This window comes from Dendropsophus ebraccatus, chromosome 9 (genome assembly GCF_027789765.1).
Source record: "Dendropsophus ebraccatus isolate aDenEbr1 chromosome 9, aDenEbr1.pat, whole genome shotgun sequence".
In the NCBI taxonomy this organism is placed as follows: Eukaryota; Metazoa; Chordata; class Amphibia; order Anura; family Hylidae; genus Dendropsophus; species Dendropsophus ebraccatus.
The window spans coordinates 38,935,683-38,961,410 of record NC_091462.1 but is presented as its reverse complement, the minus strand read 5'-3'; the positions used below and the strand labels follow the sequence as shown (position 1 = coordinate 38,961,410).

The window sequence follows — 25,728 nt, the reverse complement described above, 5'->3', positions numbered from 1 at the left end:
CAGTTATTGTCTTATAAAACAACTTTTAAATGTGCACCGCTGTGTCAAATTGTTGTGGCCTAGAGTACTCATGCCCTAGGATTGCGACACCTCTCCGTCCCTCCTCCCCGCCCTCTTCACAATTAGTAATGCCCCTAGAACAATTTCTTCTATTCATCACCTGTCTGAACACTGCACATGAGCTGGATCAGTAAGGCACCTGTGCAGTGTTCATACAGGTGATGAATAGAAAAAATCCTGCCTGGAGCATTCCTAATGGTGCGGAGGGCGGGGAGGAGGGACGGAGGGGTGGTGCAAGTCTTGGGCACAGACACTCTAGGCCACGTCAATTTGACACACGACTGCAAGTTTAAAAGTATTTTTTTAGGACAATAACTGCATCACCTGTCGAATAGACTCCAGGACAGATCTTGGATTAAAAGCAGCTATGCGAAGTTACAAGTGGGGGGGTCAGATTGTGGGTACAGTGTCGCTTTAGGGCTGTGCTGGATACCCTTCCTCTCCTTGCTATATATCAGTATATGTTGTTTTGTTGTGTTATCTGATGTCATATAGAGTTGCCAGTGTTACTTATTTTGCGGTATACCAATCATAGAATCAGCCCAAATCATTGTTTAGGATTCATAGGCTGTTTAAAGAGAAGGCAAATTTGTTGTCAAGCCCCCACTTCATATTCCAGCAGTTTATTCCAAGGGGGATTGGATTGTTTGGTATGTGAATTAGTCTATTTCTGTTTTGTGGTAAAGCTACGGCATACAGAAAGGCTATATGTAGCAGATATTTTTTATTTTATGTTGTATTTTATCTTGTTTTGCCTCTTGCATTTATGTATTTGCTTTGAACGCTGCATTGGCTAGGACATCAAATCTCATGGTATTACACATTGTACACAAAGTGAAGTTGAAAAGATAAAATGTAACATGTTTTTTACATTTTTTTTTCAAACAAAGAAAAACTTGCAATCCACAGAAAAGGGAGTATGGGAACACACAGTATGTATGAAGAAATATTTATAGAACGAAACAAGTTTTTTTTAAAAAAATACACATAAAGCAAGTTGTCCAATAAAAAGTTTTTTGAGTTTATGTTTCAATTATTTCAATCTAGATGCAAACTTCATGCTGCAGGTCAGTGCAACCTCTTTGCTACTTTAAAATAAACAAAAAACATGATTTTACAACTTTCATTAAGCTATATATACTGTATAATCCATCGGCCTATGTTTTCAACTCTTAGCATGATATAGAGCTGACGGATTCCCCTTAAAGGAGAAGTCCGGCGAAAATTTTTATTGAAATATTGTATTACCCCGCAAAAGTTATACAAATCACCAATATACATTTGTTACGGGAATTGCACATTAAGTGTTTTTTCCCTGCACATACTACTGCATCAAGGGTTCACTTCCTGGATAACATGGTGATGTCACTTCCTGGATTAAATGGTGATGTCACGACCCGACTCCTAGAGCTGTGTGGGCCAAGGCTGCTGGAGAGGATGATGGCAGAGGGAGGCTCAGTGTCCCTCCAGTGCCCTGTGTCCCTCAGTGTCCCCCTGACATCATCCTCTCCAGCAGCCACAGCCCGCACAGCTCTGGGAGTCAGAGCGTGACATCACCATGTTATCCAGGAAGTGACATCACTATGTTATCCAGGAAGTGAAGCCTTGATGCAGTAGTAAGTGGAGGGAAAAAAGCACTTTATAAACATTTTGTGCAATTAGTGTATATTGGGATTTGTATAACTTTTGGGGGACACTACAATACTTTAATAAAAAATTTTGCCGAGCTTCTCCTTTAACTAGGGCTTTTCCCCAGGTCCCATATTCCACAGATCCTACAGATGGGGAAGCCCTGTAGTGAACTCTTTCACTGCCCGGCATCAAGTATTAATATGATGCCGGGAGTGGGGAAAGTGTTTGAATCTTCACGGCACTGTAATGACACACGTCACATGATACCGGGTGGGGAAAGAACCCACTACCGGGTTTTCTTGTCTGTAGGATCCATGGAATACGAGACATGGGAATAATTATCGTCCGTGCTTGGACGATATCGCCCATTATGGCCGATAGTCACTTCATGTTAGAGAAGACAACGATCAGCCAGCATGCACAATGTCGGTTGATTGTTGCCTTTTAACAGGCTAAAACACAGACGATCAGCCTGGCAATGATCTGCTGCCATTGCACAGTGTAGGGTTTGGGACCTGTTGTTCCCTTTATCACTTACTAAATTCTCTCATTTATAAGCCCACTTCTGACATCATGTGAAATTCCCTGAAGGGAGCTATGGGCAAAATGTGCATAGGGGACTCCATGTTCTTGTACTGTATGCATACTGGTTAGATATTCCTTTCAATGTTTGCATAGTGGATTTAGTATTGACCATGCATTTAGATGATATCTGGAAGCTTTGTTCATGTTGATATGACTTGTTATTTTACTTGACACTGAGCAAATTGACTTCTTCAACAAGTGCTGGGGAGGGGGAGGATAAAAAAAAAAAGTTCTTACCCCCCCCCCCCTACTCCAGTGCTGGGGGCCACATACTGCCACTTCGGTCCCCGAGTCCTTGGCCACTTCCTGGTTTAAGCTTGATTCGGGTCATGATGTGTGAGGTCAGCTCAGCCAGTCAGTAGCCAAGGCGGGACTCTGCTCAGGCCAGCCCAGGGGACCCGGGGACCGGAGCGGCAGAATGTGGCCACCTATGCTGGAGTGTTGGAAATAAGAACACATTATTTCTTTTATCCTCCTCCTCTCCGGCACCTGTTAAGAAAATCAATTTTCCCAGACTTCTCCTTTAAAGGGACACCAACATTATTATTGAGGATATCCACATACTGCTCTCATATACGGGATGATTAGCATTAGATCGAATGCTTTCATCCGTGTGGCAGTTTTTATTCATTGTTCTCAGGTCTACCTTTTATGTACAGTAATTTTTCCTATATTATACTGATACAGATAAGATGTATATGTCTGGTGCACTCTTTATATTTTCTTGGTATAGTATCCTGTTGGTACTTAGTAGCACCCCGGATTAAACATTTGTGATTTTGTAATCTATTAAACCTTCTTCTCCCTCCATATTCTCTGAATATCGTTGAGTACTATGGCATAAGTAACAAGATTCAGTTTCTTCTGCATGATTGTTTTATCAATGCCGTGTGGACAGATACTTGTTGGGATGAAATAGAATGTCGTCCCTTAAGGGATTAGCCAGAGGTTTTCATTTTGTTGGATTGTGTCAATTTCCTGACCTATGTTCTGAAAGATGAGATCTAGCACAACTGTCCGTCCGAAGCTAGTCATTATCGAATCTCCATAGAGTGTAGAAATACTACCGGTGGCTACTGTTCATGACAGAACCGCCACTGGGACAATTAGAGGAGCACAGTCTCTAGTTTGTTGTATTTTCTTTTTGCTTTTTTTATTTACTTTGTGTTGCGTGAACTTTTGAAGTCTTTCTTGAGTTCTCTTTGTAGACATGTTCAAGATTTATTTGTTTTTCTTGGCGATGCTAACCCTGACACTGAAATGATATTGCTTCTTAGAGTAAATCTAAGGTTTCATACCGGGGATGCCTATACATAATTCTATTTGTAAATCCTGTGTATATTATACCATAAAGATCCAACTGGGGAACTGATTATTGTGCAAGACTGTGCTACAAACAAAGAAACAAAGTATCTGTGGGCACAAACAATATGCTAAGTCCAAGCATCTACTGATGTTGGTACGAAGGGGGCTTTACTGAGATACTGAATATTGAGATGTTAGGGGGTATTCGGCTCAAACATAATGTTTCATATGTTGCAACTCATGATGAGACTAACAATTCCTACCATACTTGTTATTATATATTCAGTCTCCTTTCCCCAGTTCTGAGCTGCTGCTTTCTGCTGAAGATACAAAAACCTGTGTATGAGCTTTTCTTTCCATTTCCCCTTCCTCCCCCTCCCTTCTGAGACAGTTAATGTAAACAAGTCCCTATCTGCAACTTTGTAATGCTGGGAGAATAAATAACAGGGAGTTCATCAGCAACTTGACCTCAGATTAACCCTCACAGCATTACAAAAAAGCTGCAAAGTTTTAGATACAACCTGCCAGAGACCTTTTTACATCAGCCATCTAGGAAGAGAGGGGGAGATGGAGAGGAAAGCTCACATACAGTTTTTTGAGTCTTCAGCAGAAAGCAGCAACTCAGAGCTGGGAAAAGGAGACTGAATAGATAATAACAAGTGTGGAAGGAATTGTTAGTCTTGCCATGGACAGCAACATATGAAAAGTTATGTTTAAGAGGAATACTCCTTTGATCTGTCATAGGCACTAACAGCGGACAGTTTTCTCTTCCTCCTAAGAAAGGGGTGTCAAACTTGTGGCCCTCCAGTTGTTGCAAAACTACAAATCCCATCATGCCTGCACAACCAATGCTAAAGCTTTGGCTGTCCTCGCATGATGGGAATTGTAGTTTTGCAACAGCTGGAGGGCCACAGTTTTACACCTGTGTCATAAGAACAGTTTTTGGCAATAAATGGGTATTCTCATTTCAAGAGGTAATCTAATTTGTATTCACTTTATTTCCATTCTATACAGTTGGCACAACTCCTAGATTGTGACCATTACTATAACATTTTACTGTCACATTTAACACCATGGGGGAGATTAATCAAACATTGGGGGAGATTTATCAAACATGGTGTAAAGTAGAACTGGCTCAGTTGCCCCTAGCAACCAATCAGATTCCACCTTTCATGCCTCACAGACTCTTTGGAAAATGAAAGGTGGAATCTGATTGGTTGCTAGTTTCACTGTACACCATGTTTGATAAATCCCCCACATAGTGTAAAGTTAAACTGGCTCAGTTGCCCCTAGCAACCAATCAGATTCCCCCTTTAATTTTGGAAAGAATACACCACTTCCGGCAGGACATACAGCAGCTGATAAGTAGTGGACAACTGGAGATTTTTTTTTTTATAGAAGTCAATTACAAATCTCTGGCACTTTCTGACACCAGTTAATTTGGTCTCATTTGGTCTCAGATCTCAGTATTGAGAACTTGCCCAATCAAAACTTTTGACATCTATGCATGATATTGTTATCTGGCTTATCTGCATAACATGTCTTTTTTTTTTTATTTGTAATGACAGTAATTGTCTTATTGTCCTACATGGCCCAATCATAAACTGTAAACGAGCGCCAATCTGCTAGATCAGCGCTCATTTGCTCAGCAATTACATGGGGCAACAATCATGCAGCAAAGACTGCACGGACATCGTTAGCGATGTCCGTGCAGCCCTTGCCTTTAGTGTAAAATAATAAAGTATTAACTCACCTTACCACTTTCCCCAGTGTCATCGAAGGCCTTCCCCGCTGTCATCAGCTCACAAGATTATTACTATTACATTTCCACATACATACATTGCCATTGTTGTATGTAAGTTTATACAACACGATCTGTCATGAGAGTTGAGTGTCGGTAGCTTTAACAGGCACATGAAACATAGTCTACTTAATCCGCCACTTCTTAGCAGATACTGATACATCCGTCAAGACTTCTGTTTTGTTACTAGATATCTATTTTCTCTGTAAAGTAATACACTGAGCTGAGCTTCATTATCATATGAATGTTGGTCACACCCCATCATCCTAACCATGGCTTCATTCTCAGTTTACCGGCCTGGTCACGGATATTCCATAATAGATTTATACCAAGCAATGCAGCGCAAAAATATTTAAGATAAGCCAGAACACCTTTACAATTGTTCAGATTAAAAATTATGTTCAGAATAAGAAACTGTAAAGGGTCAGCTACACAGGGGCGACCAGTGAGAAGCTGTGACACTACAGATATTCACAGATAACAACAGAGATATAGGAAATTAGCCAGAAATCAATGATAGGCATATTATGCATTATATAGATACTAACTACTACTGCTAGATCATATGCCACCAATTTTTTTTTTTTTCCGAAAATCAATAGTACAGGTGATTTTAAGAAACTTTGTTATTGGGTTTATCAGACGAAAAATGCATTTTTATCATGAAAAAGCAGTTTGAAGCTCTCCCCCTTGTCTTCATTGTTTTCTATGGAGAGGGGGAGGGGGGGAGGCACCAAAACAGGACAACAAAGAGATAATTAACAGCTACATCACCAGGCTATCTCCTCTGAAGTCAGCACTGACCTTTCTGACCTCTGAATACCAGCTTTCACACAGCTCCCACTGTGTAATCCTTTGTTCTCTGCTCTCTGCTAGCGACTAATCTCTCTCCTCCCTCAACCTCTCCCCTCTCCATAGAACAGACAGGGCTCAACTGATGTAAACTAGTCAAGATTTCCTGATGGTGAGCAGTGGATGAGAGAGAGGAGGAGGGGGGGGGGGGCTGGGGAAAGGCTTTTTGAATGCAAATAATGGCATATTTGCCTAATAAACCCAATTACAATGTTTCTTAAAATCGCATGTACTATTGATTTCTGCAAAATATGACAGTGAAACTTTAAAGTATCTTAAAAAAGTATTCCAAATAGAAATAACTTACCCCCTATGTATAGGACAGGGGATGTGCCAGAATACAGGAGACCCAACTGCTGGGACCCCCTGTGGGAGGGCAGGGTATTTCCTATGAATGGAGCACATTCACATTGACACTTCTTTGATGATCTATAGAGAAAAAGTCAAGTACAACGCTACGCCACCTTGTTGGCTACATCGACAATGAATAGAGTGGAGCTGCACACACACAATTGTTATGCTGCTCAGAAATAATTCCAGCAATAAATTTGCTATAATTAGGAGCTACAAGTCCACAAGTAGTAATAACATTTGTTTATTTCTTCATATAATGATTTTATATCTAAAAGCTCTTATTGGTAAAATGCTGTAAACCACGGCATTTTTAACATTGCATTGTTATACATGTACAGAAATTTTGTGCAGTGTTCAAAACTTGTTGGACCCGATTGTACGAGTAGGATTTCTTGTTTTTTTTTGCCAGGACTGTAAGGGACTGTTATCATATAGCCTGCCCCCTTACTGTAAAATGGCTCAATAATCATGCAGAAGTGCTGTCCGTAATGCCCTTGCTTTACGCACATTACCTATTACACAATGATTTTTAAAGCTTGTTTAGACACAGCAAATTACTGATGAGCTCCTCCTAGGCTGATGACTGTCTCTATTACATGCGGTAATATCTGCCCAATTTGGCAGATAATCGCTCCAAGTATGGCCCTTAAAGAGACTCTTTCAGTAGGATTATGCTGTCCTATCTCAGGGTAGCAAAAAATAGTGACAGAGAAGCTGAACAGAATTATGTATCACTTACATTGCTATGTGCAGCTGATCCAGAAATATCCTCCTGATGGACATGGACAATAAGTAGTCCTCCCCATTATGTGCATGAGCTCAGTAGTCCTGGATATTCATGAGAAGCAGAAAACTCCGCCCACCAGCTGCTGATTGGCAGTTATCTATCCATGCTGTGTATAGGCAGTCAACTGTCAATCAGCAGCTGGAGGGTAGGGGAGGGGTGTGGCAACAATCCTACTCTCCTGCATATTAGGAGAACGGCTGAACAGAATGATGTAATACAATGATCTGTTCAGCATTTCTGTCATTAGTTTATGCTGCCCTCATTTAAGGCAGCATAAACCTAGTGACAGATTCCCTTTACGGTCCCCATACACTTTCAATAACTGACGACCGATTAGTTATCTCTCCCGCCTGCCGTCCATCCTTCCCATACACTTTCGGCATGGCCAAGCATTCCTGTGTTCTCTATGGGGTGGGGATGGATAAGCCACAGCAAGAGACCTCTCATTGCAGCTTATCTCTCCCAAAACAAAAGGGTCGGCCATGATTTTCCATCACGGCCAAGCCCTATCACCACCGACATCATCTATTGGTGGTTTTTCAGGAGAGTCCCATAAACTTTAGATAGACAGTCGAATCTGCTGTGAGCAGCAGTTTCGTCTGTCTAATGTCTAAGGTATATGGGGACCTTTAGTCTTGCTAGAATATTTACAACTCCTGGTGAGCTGGATTATCTATATGTGTATATAGAACAGACCTGCTACCCTAAGGGGGGCTTCCTCAGTATAAATTAATTGCTGTGGTCTGATTTCAGATTAGTATTGCATCGTGGCCATTCAAATAAACAGCTGGGGTTATAATAGATGGATAGCTGGGCCCTGTCCACCGGGGTTACTCATCTACTCATAGAAAACGTCCAGAGTAGGTGGATCCATAAAGTCTATATGAACAGGAGTTGCTCTCATCATATCATAATGTTAATGACATACACTGTAAGGTCATGTTCACACATTGTAAAACATCGGCCGTTCTGTGACCCGGCCGGGTCAAAGAACAGACGGTGTTACAGAAGATCATCCTGGCTGACACTACAGTACCGGCTGAATGATTTTCATTTATGATGAATTGGGATACGGGCGCATCAGTGTGCGCTCGCATCTCCATTCACCGCTGCACACAATGGAGCGTGCAACTGGAGCCGCACGCTCCATTGTGTGAACTGACATGTTCTTAGCGGCCGTACAAAACTGACATATCAGTTTTTCGTGCGTCCGGTCAGACACCTGGCCAGAGCATATACTATGTGTATACGCTCCGGCAGGGATTCCATTCATGCACATACAACATATGTTTTGTATAAATCAAGACCGTTGTTGCAAATTGCAACAACAGCCGTGATTCATACAAAACATACGTTGTGTGAACATGGCCTTAGTTTGTTTCTATTGGCCTGTCTGATTTGCAGTTCTAAAGTCTTAGAATCCAATATATAAATTGAAAAACTCAATGTTATAGCTTCTTCTCAGGCAAGTACTGCAGTGCAATGAATTGTGGCAGGATGCAGATAAAGCCAAATGGTAATACCAGTGGTGCATTGCCTCAACAATCTTTCGCCATTCCTGAATAGCTTTGTAAATATACGACAGTCATTCCAGGGCATTAATAAACCTGTGCCAGAACTTGTACATTTATGGTTGAACAAATCACTCTCTATAGACTCCAATAAGATCCTCTGTGATCTCGGAACAATTAATCACAGCATTATTGACGCCCTCCACAATTATCCCCTTTTATAACCTTTTCTTTTTGCAGCTGAATTCACAGTTGGAGTATGCACAGGGACAGATGTGCTCTTATCCTATAATATCCTTTATTTCCAGCTCAAGAGTTCAGGCTTCTCCTGCAATGTCTCTTGTCACTGTTATGTCTCATTCTACTGAAACCAAACTGTTCTTCCTTCTGTTTGCATATTTTATTGTGCTCGGTAAGAAATGGAAAGTTTTCTGTCTTCTACGTGTTAGGGAAACTTAGTTTCTCACTACTGCAATATACTATCTAAGAGGTGTAGATTGTAAAAACTCCAGGGAGATCTTGTTCTTTCTTTTTTTTTGTACAATAATTTACTCGTCTGCAGGGATTCTGTTAAAGAATTGTTATTGATGCAATGAAATGTGTTATAGTAGCAGCCCCCCTTTTATCCATAATGGAAATCTGTCAGAAACCAAGTCCTACCTAAGGTGCTGACAGTGTGCTGTAGCTGGCGCTCCCCTAGTGAGCATGTTACGTTTGGTAATTTGTCCGTGGAGGGGATTATGCATGCTCTTGAGTCTCCTACTGTAAGGGTATGTTCAAACGAAGTAAAACAGGCAGAAGTTCCGCCGCGGAATCCCTCCTGTCTCAGTATCCCATAGCCCGTCTATGGGAGAGCACGCTCTCCTCTGCATGTCACTTCTCTGAGCGGAGAGCGGCGGCTGCGGAGGAGCGTGCGCTCTCCCATTGAGATGCTATGACACACTGAGGCAGGCGTAATTCCATGGTGGAGAGTTCCATCGCGGAATTATGCCTATTTTACTCAGTGTGAACATACCCTTATGAAGAGTCAAAGAGGAGACGTGGCTCAGCGTTTGCGCCGCACGCTGGCACTCCTCACCATTGCTTTCTCCTTCCTCTTCTTCATGAATAATCTCTGTTGCCCAGCCTCCTGCTCTCTCACACTGTAAGCCAGTGTCCCTGAGTGTTTGTTTCAGTCATAAACTGCCTATAGAAGACTGGTCTTCAATCAGATATAGTTAAATACCCTAGCCTATTTGTGGTGGAGTTGTGGTAGGATAGGAGTATATCACCTGTCTATAGACCAGCAACAATTTTTTTTCCCCCAGTTTTAAAGTTCAGTTTTTTATACAATGGTATATGGGGGGGGGGGGGGGGGGGGGGCAGAAAACTATACTTCATTTTCCCCAAGGGAATCACACCCAGGGAAAAAATGTTGAAGATAGGTGCGTTCATTACGACAGAATCACATGGATAAGTTAAAGCATCACAGAGCTACAGTATAACCACATAAAATTAAACAGGTTTAGATTTAAAAAATGAGCTCTGGTCCTTGGAGGGGTTGTAAACTTTATAGTAAAATTGCTCAGTGTACAGTATTAGTAAGTGTACTCACTGTATATACTGACAGTAGCTCCCTGTGTACCTCATACAGCTAATATCAGACTCCCCCCATCCAGGCTGTACTGCCCTGCTCTGTTTTGTTTCTGTCCATAAAATGGCCAACATGGAGGAGCATGTGACCATGCCCCGCCCCCCTGTGTCCCCCATGCATATATACAGACTCAGTGGTGGACACTGGGGCGGGGCACGGTCACATGCTCCTCCATGTCGGCCATTTTATGGACACGAACACCACAGAGCAGGGCAGCACAGCCTGCAGGAGGGGAGTCTGATATTAGTTCTATGAGATACACAGGGAGCTGCTGTCAGTATATACAGTGATTATAATTACTGATACTGTACACAGAACTATTTTACTATAAAGTGGCCAAACTTTAAGGCCAAAATAAGCGCAGTCCTGAAGTGGGTAAATATTTAATATTGTGTGAAAAAGTTAAGGAATTTAGGCTTTCTATTGAGCATTCAATATATGTTTTACAGGGACCATCAAATAAATACAGATGTGCTGAGCGGCAACATGGCAACTTCCCTTTAGGTGGTAAAATTCGCCTTGCCACATGTAGGGTTTCACCAGCAAGCCATTACAATCTACAGACAGTAATAACCACCTGCCACTGCTCACCACTTCTGCTACTGAGTACTGTAATGCACTGTAGGAAACTGTTCTTGGAGCACTGTATGGAACTGTTATGTGCATCACTTGTTTCTAAACTATTATCTATTCTATTCTCACTATAAATGGGAAGGGTCCCCCAAAACATCCACATACCTTTTATATCAAGCAGTATTCTACTCAATTCCGTATATCCTCGCAGACCTCCTGATTGTTATCTTTGCACCTTGGAAAATAACATTATATACCACTTATAAAATCTTCTTACAGTAAAGCTATGGCGTACGTTTGATCAGCTGTAATTGCCGACACAGAACCTTATTCTAAAACCATCAAGGTTCATTTCTGCATTCCTGTTTCCACTTCAAATTTCAATCAAAGTGCGCCGGCAGATTTCATTTATAATAAATAAGATTAGTGGGCAGCCCTTGCGTTGGTTAAGGAATGAAGATACGCTTCATATTATTAAAGTGTGCAACAGTCAGATCTATGGTATTGATTTAGCTGGGGCTGAATCACAAGGACATCTGATAATATTTAAGACTACTTTTATGACAGTAATGACCTTACTCCATGAAAATTTATACTTTACACCGTAGATGGCTATAGTTTAATATACAATACTGATAATATACAGTACTTTAAAGGGGTAGTCCACCCAAAAAAAATTTCTTTCAAATCAACTGCTGCCATGAAGTGACAGAGATTTGTAATTTACTTCTATTAAAAAATCTCAAGCCTTCCAGTACTTATCAGCTGCTGTATGCCCAACAGGAAGTTGTATTATTTCCAGTCTGGAGAGCAGGAGGGGTTTTCTATGGGGATTTTCTCCTGCTTTGGACAGTTCCTGACATGGACAGAGGAGGCAACAGAGAGCACTGGGTCAGACAGGAAAGAAAACACTACTTCCTGCTGGACATACAGCAGCTAATAAGTACTGGAAGACTTAAGATTTTTTTAATAGAAGGGAATTACAAATCTCTGGCACTTTATGGCACCAGTTGATTTGAAAGAAAATTTTTTTGGGTGGACTACCCCTTTAAAGTCAGAATTGATTTAACACAATAAAGATTTAACACAATGCATGGTAGGAGTGGGAAGGTCTTAAAGGGAACCATCAGTGTTTCCAGTGTTCTCTACTTCCACCCAAAAAATTAAGTTTGGACACTTGGACATAAAGCCAGGAGATTGGGTAGTACTGCCGCTTGGGCGATCACATAACATTAGTGTTGAGTGGACTTGCTGAACTGTTCAGTGTCGTCAACGTTCTCTGAACCCGAACCTTCCGCATTTGACTCCTAACATCTGGAGAAGTTGGATGCCACCCTACAGAGTCCTGAAAACATAAATACAGCCCAAAACAGAACTTTTAAATTCCCTTTAAAACCAACTGGTATTGTGTAGGTTACCCTCATGCCATGTAACTACTCCATATAAGATTGTTTTGGAGATGTTCTGACCAAGTCATCTAGCCGTCACAACTGGTTCCTAGTCATAGTTACTTAGATCTTTATATTTGTCCATTTGTCTATTTACAACACATTAAATTCAAGAAGTGACAGTATATTTGCTATCTAAGACATCCCACCACTTGTCAGATGCCAAAAGCACACACCCATACATCTTTTTCTTAAAGGCGTTCTGTCACCCCTACAAGCAGCTGATTTTCCTAGGGAGGACATGTCTAGCCAGAAAACCCACCTCGCAGTGACAGCTGCAGCAGCTACATACTTCATATAGGTGCAGACCTAAATAATACATGGACAAGATGAGTCAGCTAGACTGACTTTCCATTCTGGCAATAGGGAACATCCACACATGCCCATGAGCTGTCCTTATAAGAAAATTGTTTTATGTTGAAGGTTTATGCTCCTCAATCAGCTTTTTAAAAGATGGTCTAGGAGTATTTTTGTATATGGCTGGGGTGTATTAAAGCGGCACTGTCAGCAGGTTCGGGCCAGTGAACCAATGATGATCTTCACTTTTGATGAATTAGGATGCGAGTGCACCCGCATGCGCCCTCATCCCAATTCACAGCTGCACAAAATGAAGCGTGCGGCCGGAGTGGCTGCTAGTGATCCTGTCCGGAGTGTATACTATGGGGGAAATTTATCAAACTGGTGTAAAGAAGAATTGACTCAGTTGCCCCTAGCAACCAATCAGATTCCACCTTTCATTTTCCAAAGAGTCTGTGAGGAAAGATAAGTTGAATCTTATTGGTTGCTAGGGGCAACTGAGACAATTCTACTTTACACCAGTTTTATAAATCTCCCCCTATGTGTATACACTCCAGCTGGGATTCCCTCTAGCTGCAGCACAATGTAAGTTAAGTATTAATCACGACCATGTTGCATTGTGTGAACATGGCCTTATACTGTATATCATGGCTCTTCTACTATGAGATGGCCAACACGACTTTTCCTTAAAGGGGTAGTCTCCTCTTAAACATTGTGTAAATACAATAAATGACAAATAGGTACAGGTATTTAACCTCAGAGGTAGGACCTTTATATCCTGAGGCTATGCCATAAGTGACTGAAATGAGAATAACCTTTAACAATGTGCCTCCATATGCCTGTCTATTCCTGCATAACTACATCATGTGCAGCGTTTCCATGTCCTTATTATTCTCTCAGTGAATGTAGATTACATTTATGTATCTAATGTGGGAATGGTTAGCACTTGGCTTGTTCCTGCAGAGACAGATTAGTTTGCATTTAAAGCTCTACATAGAAAAAAGCATTAAAATAGAAAATTCCGACTAGATCTGTACAGTACATATTGCCATTCTTGTCACTATAACTTGCTGGTAATTCATTTCTATGGTCAGACGCTGCTTTACAGTCAATAAATATGTTCTATGCAGATAATGATAATTGCCGTCTATGGCTTTTCCCTAATATATTAGCATGGGTTCATCAAGGCAAAACTAACACATTACATTTGTTATTCCCATGCTGTTGTTTAGGAACAGATAAAAGGAAATGCTACAGTCGCTGCACTTCTATAGGGTCACTTATCTCTCCGCTCTTCTCACACACACATTGCTGCAGGTCACTGAACTATTGTTACATAACTACAATGTAATTAAAAATTGATAATGAGAGGAATAACAGGTGCATAATGGGAACAATGGCGAGGCTAAGGTGTTTAATGATTTGTAAAATAACCCATAAGTATAAACCATTGGAGCGGAAAATATACAAAAGCCTAACTATTGTAAAAAGGAAAATTCTCTCTAAAAGGCATAATATTCCAATGGGTTTTCCAATGTCTTGGAGGAAGAGTAAGACACTGTTCACATTGAAGGGGAAAAAAAAGTAAAAATATTATTTGGGGTAAATAATATACCCTTTCTCTCTCTCTCTCTCTCTCTCTCTCTATATATATATATATATATATATATATATATACATACATATATATATACTGTATGTATATATATATATATATATATATATATATATATAGCAAAGCGCATTAGAAGTCCAGGAGGCGACAAGCCTTCTTTACCATGAGAACAGTGAATCTGTGGAACAGTCTACCCAGGATCTGATCACAGCTAAAACAGTGGAGGGCTTCACTACAGGGCAAGACAAGGTCTTAGACCAAAATAACATTAATGAATATGTATAGAATGTACCCATCATCCCTCCCCCTTCCTTGGTTAAACTTGATGAACATATGTCTTCTTTCAACCATACTATCTAACTATTTTCGTAGACCCCTTTAACATCACCGTCATAGCAATACATTCTCATTGACATGTTTTCTGCTTACATGGAGGATCAGATGTCGGCACAAGTGAGAAGGGAAGCATCTTTAAGCAATGATGGCCATCTCATTAGGGTAAACAGGAATGTTCTCCCTCTCCCTTGTGTTGAGATTTGATATTTCTATGGGCAAACACTGTTACATATGCGTTGCACGTTATAGATGTCACGCTGAATTCCTAATACAAAAGGGGCAAAACAGATTCAAAATTAATCTGGAAAAGCATTACCTTATGTTACTTGGAACTAAACAATACATATTCTTGCAAAAAACAAAGAGTGGTCAGCACTCACAACAAAAAAGTCCCTTTAGATGGAATGTGGTGTTCTTATTATGGCTGTATGCCTCTCCACGAGCACGCGAGAAAAAAACCCCGGACCCAAGGGCATCCAACAAGGTATAAGCACGAAAGTACTCTCCAGCTCGCTTGATTACTTTTAAACCTTTATTGTATAATGTTTAAAAGGCCGACGCGTTTCGGGCTCTCTTGCCCTTATTCATGGCTCTCTGTCAGGAGGTCCCAAGACGACCCATGAATTAAGAAGTCGTCACCCAAAATATAAGGGGGGACTATTCCCTGTCCATGCCCTACAATTGTCCATGCCCTGTAGGGCATGGACAGGGAATAGTCGCCCCTTATATTTTGGGTGACGACTTCTTAATTCATGGGTCGTCTTGGGACCTCCTGACAGAGAGCCATGAATAAGGGCAAGAGAGCCCGAAACGCGTCGGCCTTTTAAACATTATACAATAAAGGTTTAAAAGTAATCAAGCGAGCTGGAGAGTACTTTCGTGCTAATACATATTCTTAAAAGTGTTAGTGTCATAAAAAAAAATAAAAAAATTTTGCATTGTGGAGAAAGTTTTGATCAGTGGAGTTTGGTGCTGGGACCCACAGCGTTAGTTAAAATGAATGGGGAAAAGACTCTTCTTAGCACTGTTTCTCCTTATCATCTTCTCACTGTAGGAAATGGTTCTACAGAAACATGGTGGACAAGGACTCTTAGGGGTCGAAACATAAGGGGCCTATTCCATGGAGCGATAATTGGTCAAATCGTCCCGATTTGGCCGATTATAGTTCCATGAAATAAATACAACGATCATCGGTTGATGGTTGATATAGGTTTGAACCTAGAATTGTTGGGCGCCAACCGCACATCGCTACATGTAATAGCGGTGCGCGTCTGGCGACTGACGATTTACATTACCTATCTAGGCTGTAGGGCTCCTCTTGTGGTCTTCTTCTCCCCGGGTCCCACACGCTCCAGCTTAAGAGCGGCCTGTCTAAGGTGACAGGCCGCTCAGCCAATCACTGTCCGGGACCGCCACGGCCAGTGATTGGCTGAGCGGCCTGTCAGCTGAGACAGGCCACTCTGAAGCTGGAGCGTGTGGGACCCGGGAAGAAGAAGACCGCAAGAGGAACCCTGCAGCCTGGATAGGTAATGTATAAAGTTTAAGAAAGGACTGCAAGGACATCGGTAACGATGTCCATGCGGCCCTTGTTAAACGGCCGTGAAATAGGCCCAGTAAACAAGCACCGATCTAGCAGATTGGCACTCGTTTACAGTTAATATCGTGCCTCCATCATCCTGTGTAATAGGACCCTAACCCACACAGATAAGGATATCTAAATAAACCTTCACAATTTTTTCACTACCAGATGCTACTGTACTCTTTATGTTCCTACGGCTTTTATTTGGGACAGCTGGCTTTCTAGCTCGCATCCATTCTCCTACCAGGAGTCTTCTATATTACGAGAATGTTGGTCCCTTTGCACTTTTTGGGTCCTATCTCCTGCAGCAAGAAGATGGCTAAGCTTCTTCCTGTTAGTTTTACAAATCAGTGGGGGTCTCGGCATCCAGACACCATCAGTCTAAACATTTGATATGTTTCTATGATATATCAAAAGTTTTTTTTTGTTTGTTTGTTTGTTTTCAAATGACAATAAGACTCTTTGTAATTTAGGTTATAAAAGTTAGAAACAAGGTAATAGCTCCAGGCCAGGCCATGTGCCTTGCTGCATTACTGTTCATTTCCCCTAAGCTCCCATTAGCTGCCTGGGGCTACAGCAAGTAAAGAATTAATTGAACAAGAAGTTGTTAGTGTCTATATTGTTTCAGTGATCAAGTTACAACTAGACGACACATTCAATTCTGCTATTCAAACATAGAGTAATCCACCTGAGTGTCAGCCATATTTAAATGTTAATGCGGTACCTTCCTGAATTCTAATAATGACTCCACTCAGCTCCCATGTTTGGGAAATATCGTCATCTGCTCAGAAGGGAATCTTACACTTTAAAGCCCAAGAGACTTCCAGAGAGGACACTTTGTGTTGCTTTGTCCTTGTTGCATTTGCTTGCACAGCCAGGGACTTTGGGCATGATCTGCTCTTTCTCCTATCATCTGTCAATTACCAGCGGAGCCACAACTCAGGGGGCCGAGACGTTGCTGCAAATTCTTCCCTTCTGAGCAGAGACTTGTTCCGTCATGCAGACAATACCTGGAGAAGTGGTTCAGGTAGTGGAAGCAGAATGTCACCTTGGGATGTGTGATAGACTGATAGTGCTTTATCTGCTCTCATGCTGGAGTTGTAGCTGCACAGATAGTAGTACGCGTCACATTTGCAGGGTTTGGGTTTATTACTTGTATATGATTATTTTATTCAGATTGTATATATGTGCTGTCCTCACATGGAGCAGAACTGAATGAGTTAGGAATATTAGATACTTTTATCATTTGACACAATTCATTGTGATGTTATGATAGATTCCATAGTTGTGCAGGTACTGTTATGAAAACTAATAGTTAAATAAAGGCTGATAAACTCCTGCTCCATATATATATATATATATATATATTGCTTAACAAAGAGCACTATTCCACGGGACGATTATTGTTTGAAAAATCGTTAGATCGTCCGTAACTGAACCATAATCGTTTAGTGTAATAGCAGACAACGATTAAACGACCAACGAGAAATTGTTGGTCGCTTGATAGAATTTGGACCTATTTTTATCGCTGATCGTTTGCAAATCGTTTGCGCAATGTTCGGTGTAATAAGATGTTCGCAGCGACTAATGGAGTAGGGACAACAGTAATGATCATGGCTCCATGTAATTGGGTGGACGATTTTAGGTCGTTCGCCATAGCGGTCCTTTGAGATCGTTTATCGTGAATTGTCGAAAAATCGCTTTGTGGAATAGGACCCTAAGTTTTTAGGATAGTATTATGGTATATGCCTGATGATATGGTATATGCCTGATAAGGTATATGCCTGATGATATGGTATATGCCTGATGATAAGGTATATGCCTGATGAGATGGTATATGCCTGATGATATGGTATATGCCTGATGATAAGGTATATGCCTGATGATATGGTATATGCCTGATGATAAGGTATATGCCTGATGATATGGTATATGCCTGATGATAAGGTATATGCCTGATGATATGGTATATGCCTGATTATAAGGTATATGCCTGATGATATGGTATATGCCTGATGATAAGGTATATGCCTGATGATATGGTATATGCCTGATGATATGGTATATGGCTGATGATAAGGTATATGCCTGATTATATGGTATATGCCTGATGGATGTGATACCGGAGCCTGTGTAATATCTTCTGTACACTAGATTATATTTGCTGAGTAGTGATGTGCTTTGTTAGTATTGATATAAGATATGTTTTATATAGGACACATGACTTGCATTATACTACCACTCCTCTATAAAGATATGAAAAATATTGTAGCATATAGTTATATAGTGAAAATAAGACTGGATGAATGCTTTGTTATCTGTGTAGGGAATAGGATGGAGTTAGAAAAGGTGTTATTAACTGTTCAGATGAATATTTACTTAGTATAAGATTTATCCTGTAAAATCTTTAGCGCTTATTTGCTGGAAAATCATGGGGTTACCATAACTATACACTCTCAATGTTTCCATATAGAGTCGATGTTTGCAAGATGAAGATTTTTTTTTTTTAATTGACTAGTGCCAAAAAGTTTTATAGATTTATATATTATTTGTATTAAAAAAAATCTAATCTAGTTCTAGTAATTATCAGCTGCTGCATGCCCTGCAGGAAATTATGTATTCTTTGCAGTCTGACACAGTGTTCCCTGCTGCCACCCCTGTCCATGTCAGAAACTGTTCAGTAGTAGCAAACCCCCAGAGCAGACCTCCCCTGCGTTGGACATTTCCTGACTCAGGCAGAGATGGCGACAGAGAACACTGTGTCAGACTGAAAGGAATACACCACTTCTTCCAGCATTATAATCAGGTCTTTTATGCTTATTTGAGAGCAATAAAGAATATAGCAAATGTAATTTGATTATATTGCTTAAGGCCCCACTCACATCACATGACATTAGTCACATCTAAAAACTTTAATAACTCACAGTAATTTTACTATTTAGAGTCCCTGTTTTCAAGGGGGGGGGGGGCGCCACCATGCCCTCTGTGCTCTGGTGGATGTGTTGGCGACACACCTATATATACCACAGGATTCCTTACTCACTATAGGTTTTGGTCACAGCTTCCCCCCCACACCACCACCACCTCCACCACCACACACTGATCTTAGCACAGGTCACAGGGCATGCTTAGAAAACTCTCCCATAATAGTCAATTACTCAGCTCCAAACTACAGCTTCTTATGGTATACATGACTGCTGTAAAGTAGGGTTCTGGATTATTATAGTTTTAGAACATATTTTTTCGGTCTAGAATGACAAATGTCTTGTGAATACACAGCCTATGTAGTGATTTCTTTTTCTTCCAGTTTCTGCTGATTCTCTCCCTGTTACCTGTGGTGATGAGGAGGTGTGCACTATAAAGCACCTCGGACTATGCCTTTGTATGCTCTTCTGTGATTTAGCACACACTGGGACATATTCATAAATACACATATTCCTTTTTTCTGTTGTAAATGCAATGAAAATACCAGTTCTTTATCCAGCCCCTCACCAACATTACTTTTACTGATTATAAAAGAGCTTCCATATAGTTAGCCAATAACTCTGCAATATTACTAACAAAATAGTGCACCCTATATAGCAGGGACTGGGAAACTTTGGCGCACCAGCTGTGACAAAGCAACAATTCCAATCTAACGCTAAAACTTTCACCATCCAGTCATAATGAAAACTGTAGTTTTGCACCAGTTGGAAGGGCAAAGGTTTCCCATTCCTGGTTTGTACCCATGCATCATCTTCCCCAAAAGACTGGACCTTCCTATTTTTATGTTGTTTCTAACATTTATTCATTTTCAGTTTACATCTTGTATATGATTGCAGTTCCTTTACATTTCCATACAATAGCAGAGATGACAAGAACTAGATTCAGATTCAAACTGTTTGGGAATATCCTGGACAGATGGATTTTCATGGCAACCTGACCTTGATACTCCTAGGCTACTGATAGAACACAGAGAGGTAGATTCAGCAATACATAAACATGGCCACTTTTCCCCCTCTCTTGTCTCCAGATTGGGTGGGGTTTCGAACTCAGTTCCATTAAAGTAAATGCAACTTTATTGCAAACCACACCTGAACTGGAGACAAGAGATAGGGAAAAGTGGTCATGTTTTTGTAGCGCTGGATAACCCCTTTAAAACAATTAGATTGGCACAATTAGATCAGATGGACCAGCCATAAGCCCTGCTCTCCTGATGGTGTAAACCAAGGCAGAAAACTACCCCCAAAAAACTAGGCATTTATCCTAAAGGGGTTGTCCAGTGAAAATATTTTTCTTTCAAACAAACTGGTTTCAGAAAGTTATATAGATTTGTAATTTACTTCTATTTAAAAATCTTACATCTTCCAGTACTTATCAGCTGTTGTATGTCCTGCAGGAAATGTTGCTTTCTTTTCAATCTGACACAGGGCTCTCTGCTGCCACCTCTGTCCAAGACAGGAACTGTCCAGAGCATGAGAGGTTTTCTATGGGGATTTGTTACTGCTCTGGACAGTTCCTGTCTCGGTCAGAGATGTCAGCAGAGAGCACTGTGTCAGACTGAAAAGAATACACCACTTCCTGCAGGACATACAGCAGCTGATATGTACTAGAAGACTGGAGATTTTTAAATAGGAGTAATTTACAAATCTATATAACTTTCTAAAACCAGTTGATTTGAAACAAAGGGATTTTCACTGGATAAAGTTATATTACAAAGTTATCTAACTTTATTAAAGCAATGTATTTGCAAAAAATAAAAATAAAAAATTCTTTAGTCTCAGGAGTACCCCTTTAAGTTCACATTGTATAACACATTGTTTACCATGTCATCCTATCCACTTAGTAACAACTGAGCCTGTTACCTTATAGTAAATACAAACGTGATATATGAGACTTTCCTGTCCGATATTCAGGATAACATGGCTGTGTGTACAATGCAAGACAGTACTTTTATTTGTATTATCTTTCTTTTTAGATGGATCCTGTGCAAAAAGCAGTCATAAACCATACGTTTGGTGTTTCCATTCCACCAAAGAAAAAACAAGTCATTTCTTGCAATGTCTGCCAGCTTCGTTTTAATTCTGATGTAAGTATATATGATATTCTAAAGGACAAAGAACAGGCTATTGGTTATTATTAGCTAACTACAACAACATTTCCATCTGTACCATATGTCATTTGCTGTGCACAGACCAACCATGATAATGTGTCCTTTAAACATTTCACAAAAATATTCTGTTACATCATTTACACCTATACCTACTGTATATTAACAGGGCTCCTATTCTTATGTACAATTCTTCCACTGCATCTCCATATACCAGAATATGTGCAATGTTCCATTGGAAGCCATATATACAGATGCATTCTTTTCTAGAAAAAATGTTTAAATTGAGAATAGCTCCATACAGAGTGTCTCCATCTAGCCCGTAAGACAGCACAGTACTAAAAACCACAGTGTATATGTGTGAATAATCGAGCCTTGTAAAGGTACCTCCAACCAGCGCCAATCTCCAGATCAGTACTCCTTTGCTGCCTCCCATTGGGTCATGTAAAAGATCCTTCAGGGGGCCCTCACACTTGTTTTGTTTTTGTTTGTTTTTTTGTGGCGATTTTCTGGCCAACCAAAAAAGTTTTGGTTTTTTTCCTGGCGTTTTTGACGTTTTGACATTTTGACGTTTTTTTGTACACCAAGATGGCTGAACTTGGCTCCTCTGCCATCACTTGACATAGTTGCAGGATCAAAAGGGTACAAAAACGCCAGAAAAATAAACACCATACACATAGCAATGGCATTTTTGAGATGACCAGAACATTCCCATTGACGTCTATAGGAAAAAAACACCATAGTTTGCCAAAAATATCCACACCCTCAGCATGAAAAACTGCCAAAAGAGCCTCAAAAATACCATAAAGGAGAGAAAAATGTCACGCCAAAAAAACACCTTGGGGGACATTTACAAAGCGTCTGCCTGAGGCGTACGCCAGGGAGAATGTGCAGTTTCCCCCTTTCCCCCTGGCGTACGCCTTCCGTAGGCCCTGCTCGCCCGATGGGCGGGCTGGGGGAGCTTAGGGGGGGTGTCGAGGCGGGGAGGAGGCGTGGCTGGAAGCAGGTGTAGATTTAGTACGCCGGGCGCAGGTTCGGGCACCCGGCTGGACGGATTCACTAAGAGGTGTGCGCCTCTTAGTGAATTCTGCTGGGGAAAAGGGGACAGGGCCTAATATAAGACCGGCATACTTCCATTAACTTCCATCGAACATCGTTTTTGGAAAGAAAAAAAAAAGTGCCATGGCATTTTTATTGCCATTTTTTCCATATTTTAAGGCAGTGTGAAGCCAGCCTCAAATTGGTCTCGGGTTCCTGATATCTTCACAGTAGCCTAGTTTCTACCAGTGTTGCATCCCACAGGACCACACCATCTAAAGTACCCCACTGATCTTTCATCTACTTCTAGTTTTCTACATCTCAAGAATTATGTATTCTGCTCAAACACCATCCAGCAGACATTATCACTACAGGATTGGAAAGTCATAAATTCAGTCCCTCTTAAGTTTTCTCCTCAATGCAACAATGGGACATTCTTTATCTGTCAACCAGACCCTTCAACCTCACCAAGCCCTACTAATAAACCCATACTCTATAACCAGCTTTGGGAAGCATTCTATTCCAAGACAGGTCTTACTGTTTTTTTTAGAGTTATAACCTCATATCAAAGTCATTTTCTTGTTCCCAAACAGGACTGGCATGTATCACAGCTCAGAACAATCACAGCTATAGCCCTCTCTGGGTTTGAGCACTGCACTCTAGCTAATGGCATGCAAACTGAGTCAACTATTTGGATACCCAGGAGACTTTATCAGGACTAACCATAAAGATTAACAATACAATACAGCCACTCTGTGTCCATGGCACTCTTACACACTGCTACGGAATGCTTACCCAAACCACAGCTAAACCCCTCTCAGATTGAGAATATTTAAGCTATGTTCTCACTAAGCCAAAATGGCGTCCGTCTTTTTGGAAAGCTGTAATTTTAGAGCTAGAACATGGCCTTCTATTGGAAATGATGACCGCAAATAATGATCATGATATATATCATTATCAAACGATGGCCATCTTTTTGATGGCTGACCGGCCACAAATTCCCATGGTATGAACATAGCCTAAAAGTCAATTTCGATTAGGTCATTTCCTGGCGGAGCAGCCATACTGCCCTCTACTTCCAAGGATCCCCTCGCCAACCTCTTCTCCCCTTCTGTACTTCACAGTCCTCCCATCATACCTTCAACCCTCCAGTCCCTCACCTCCTCAGCACCACATTTCTTGTACTCTACTGACTTTTTGCAGAAGATCACAGATTTACAGTAGTTCAATATACTCTGCGATTTTCTGTGCTCCGCTAAATGACAATAATCCTCCATGCAAGGTGGTGCAGCATATCCATGTAGTCCATAGGCTGCAAAGGGAACTGTCTGCCCCCCCCCCCCCCCCTTTCCAAAGCATAGGCCAAATCTCCACCTCTGTATTGAACAAATCATGAAATGTGCGAATACGACCTAAAGAAAACTCCATCTGACATCCATCCCAAGCAATAGCTCTTTGTACCACTCTGTAAACAGTATCGAAGATATAATACAGCTTTGCTCTGGGAACTTTACTATCTTAGATAAGCTCTTTTATAATGTATTGGATGAACAGTATATCACAGGACTACTTCTCTTCTTTCAACTTTTGTATTTATTTATTTTAGTATTAGCTCTAGATTCCGTAGTTGGCTTGGGCAAGAAATAAAACGCCGGAACATTGTTTTATGTTGTAGAGCTAGAAATATATTTAGCAATTTCAGAGTAATAAAATGTTGCTGCAAGAGAACAATACAAACACATCCCCGCTCCTTACTTGGTATTGCAAGTATGTTCAGTAAGACTTACAGAGATTGTTGTCTTTGGCAAGCGGAGATGACACATTAGGCCCGGTTTATCAGCTGTTTATACTAAAGCCAGTTTATAGAAGTGCCCCAGCGACTGTGCCAGTGCCGTTGTGTCAGCTGGACCAAATGACCATAGATCTAATAAGGATTACTCTTAATGGTTAATGGAATCTGTGTTTCCATTGTGACAGACGTGCTGTACTCTCATGCCGCCACTATTTTATTTTGTATGCTATTTGTCCTGCTTGTTAAGCACGTATAAGCAGAACGTTGTTATGAAAGGTAGAAAGTTCAGTGTGAACCTGTTGGATATAAAGTGGATAGTAATTTGTTTTCGAAAGATTCAGCCAACCTATTTCTCATGTCTAAATTTTATCTTTATTGACATTCTGAGATAGATACCCAGGTCTGACAGAGGTTTGGATTTTAGGGATTTTTATCCTTCTCTAGCACTCAGAACTTTGTAGTTAAAGTGAACTTATCCAATACTCACTATAAAGACAGCATAGATTTTTTTTAGCTTGGTTCTGCCATCTTGACTGGATGAAATCATGGCACTAGTTAACTCTGACCCAGCTTTGGCATTTTTAAAAGTTTACATTGCTACCTTTTTGGTTTAGATGGGACTTTGTCATTACTTTTTATAAATTTTTTTGTGATATCTGATTTATCGAAAAGTACAAAATTGGCATTTGAGTTTTTTGCTTTCGTTTATGCTGTTTACTATGCATAATTTGTAAGGAGAAGTCCGTCCCTCTTCAAAAACGGGCAGCCGACAAAAAAAAAACATATATATATATATATATATATATATATATTTTTTTTTTTTTTTTTAATCGCTGATTTCCGTTTTTCCATTATTAGTGGTGAGGGCAGTCTGCTGGTAGCAGCCAATACTCACCAGGTATGACGTAAGCTCAGCTCCTGAGCTCGCTTTATACTGCCCAACCTCTTGTGCCCCATACATGAATGACATAAAGCATTAGGGGTTAGAGCTCTAAAGACAAATTTTGCAAATGAAAACCAGTTCCAAGTAATCAAGAGGGTTGTTTTGATACCAAGTACAAGGATTTTTGCAAACTCCACTCAACTCACATGCAATAAAATCTGCTGCATGTGAATCTAACCTGTACAGTTGGTGCTTACAATATCATACTATATACTCGGCCACTAGTGAGTGCACCTGTACATTTATATGATTGTTGTCTGGATGTGATAACTTTTGTCTCTTTGGTGTAAGTGAGTTGGGCATCTTTACATTAGTCTTTACATCAGTAGACTGATACACTATAATTAGTGTTGAGCAAGGACTAATATGATTTTTTTTCAATGCTGGAGTGCTCAACTTGAGTAATGCTACGTTTACATGGAGCGATAATTCGCCTGATCATACGATTAACGATTTTGAAGTAACGATTTTTGTTTTATAATGATCAGCGTTTAGATG

The 25,728-nt window shown here is 40.6% G+C and overlaps 1 protein-coding gene across 5 annotated transcripts in view; it reads left to right on the top strand.

The window, feature by feature from the left end:
* Positions 1 to 25,728, top strand: part of ZNF385B (zinc finger protein 385B) — a 413,608-nt gene that overhangs the window by 305,720 nt on the left and 82,160 nt on the right. For 4 of the 5 annotated variants that reach the window (XM_069985183.1, XM_069985182.1, XM_069985179.1 and 1 more), the window contains one exon: positions 21,326 to 21,436. In XM_069985183.1, the coding sequence (XP_069841284.1) occupies positions 21,326 to 21,436 (111 nt within the window). Of the gene's footprint in view, positions 1 to 13,357; positions 13,424 to 21,325; positions 21,437 to 25,728 lie in introns of those variants that run through there. The other variant, XM_069985181.1, reaches the window with a different exon arrangement.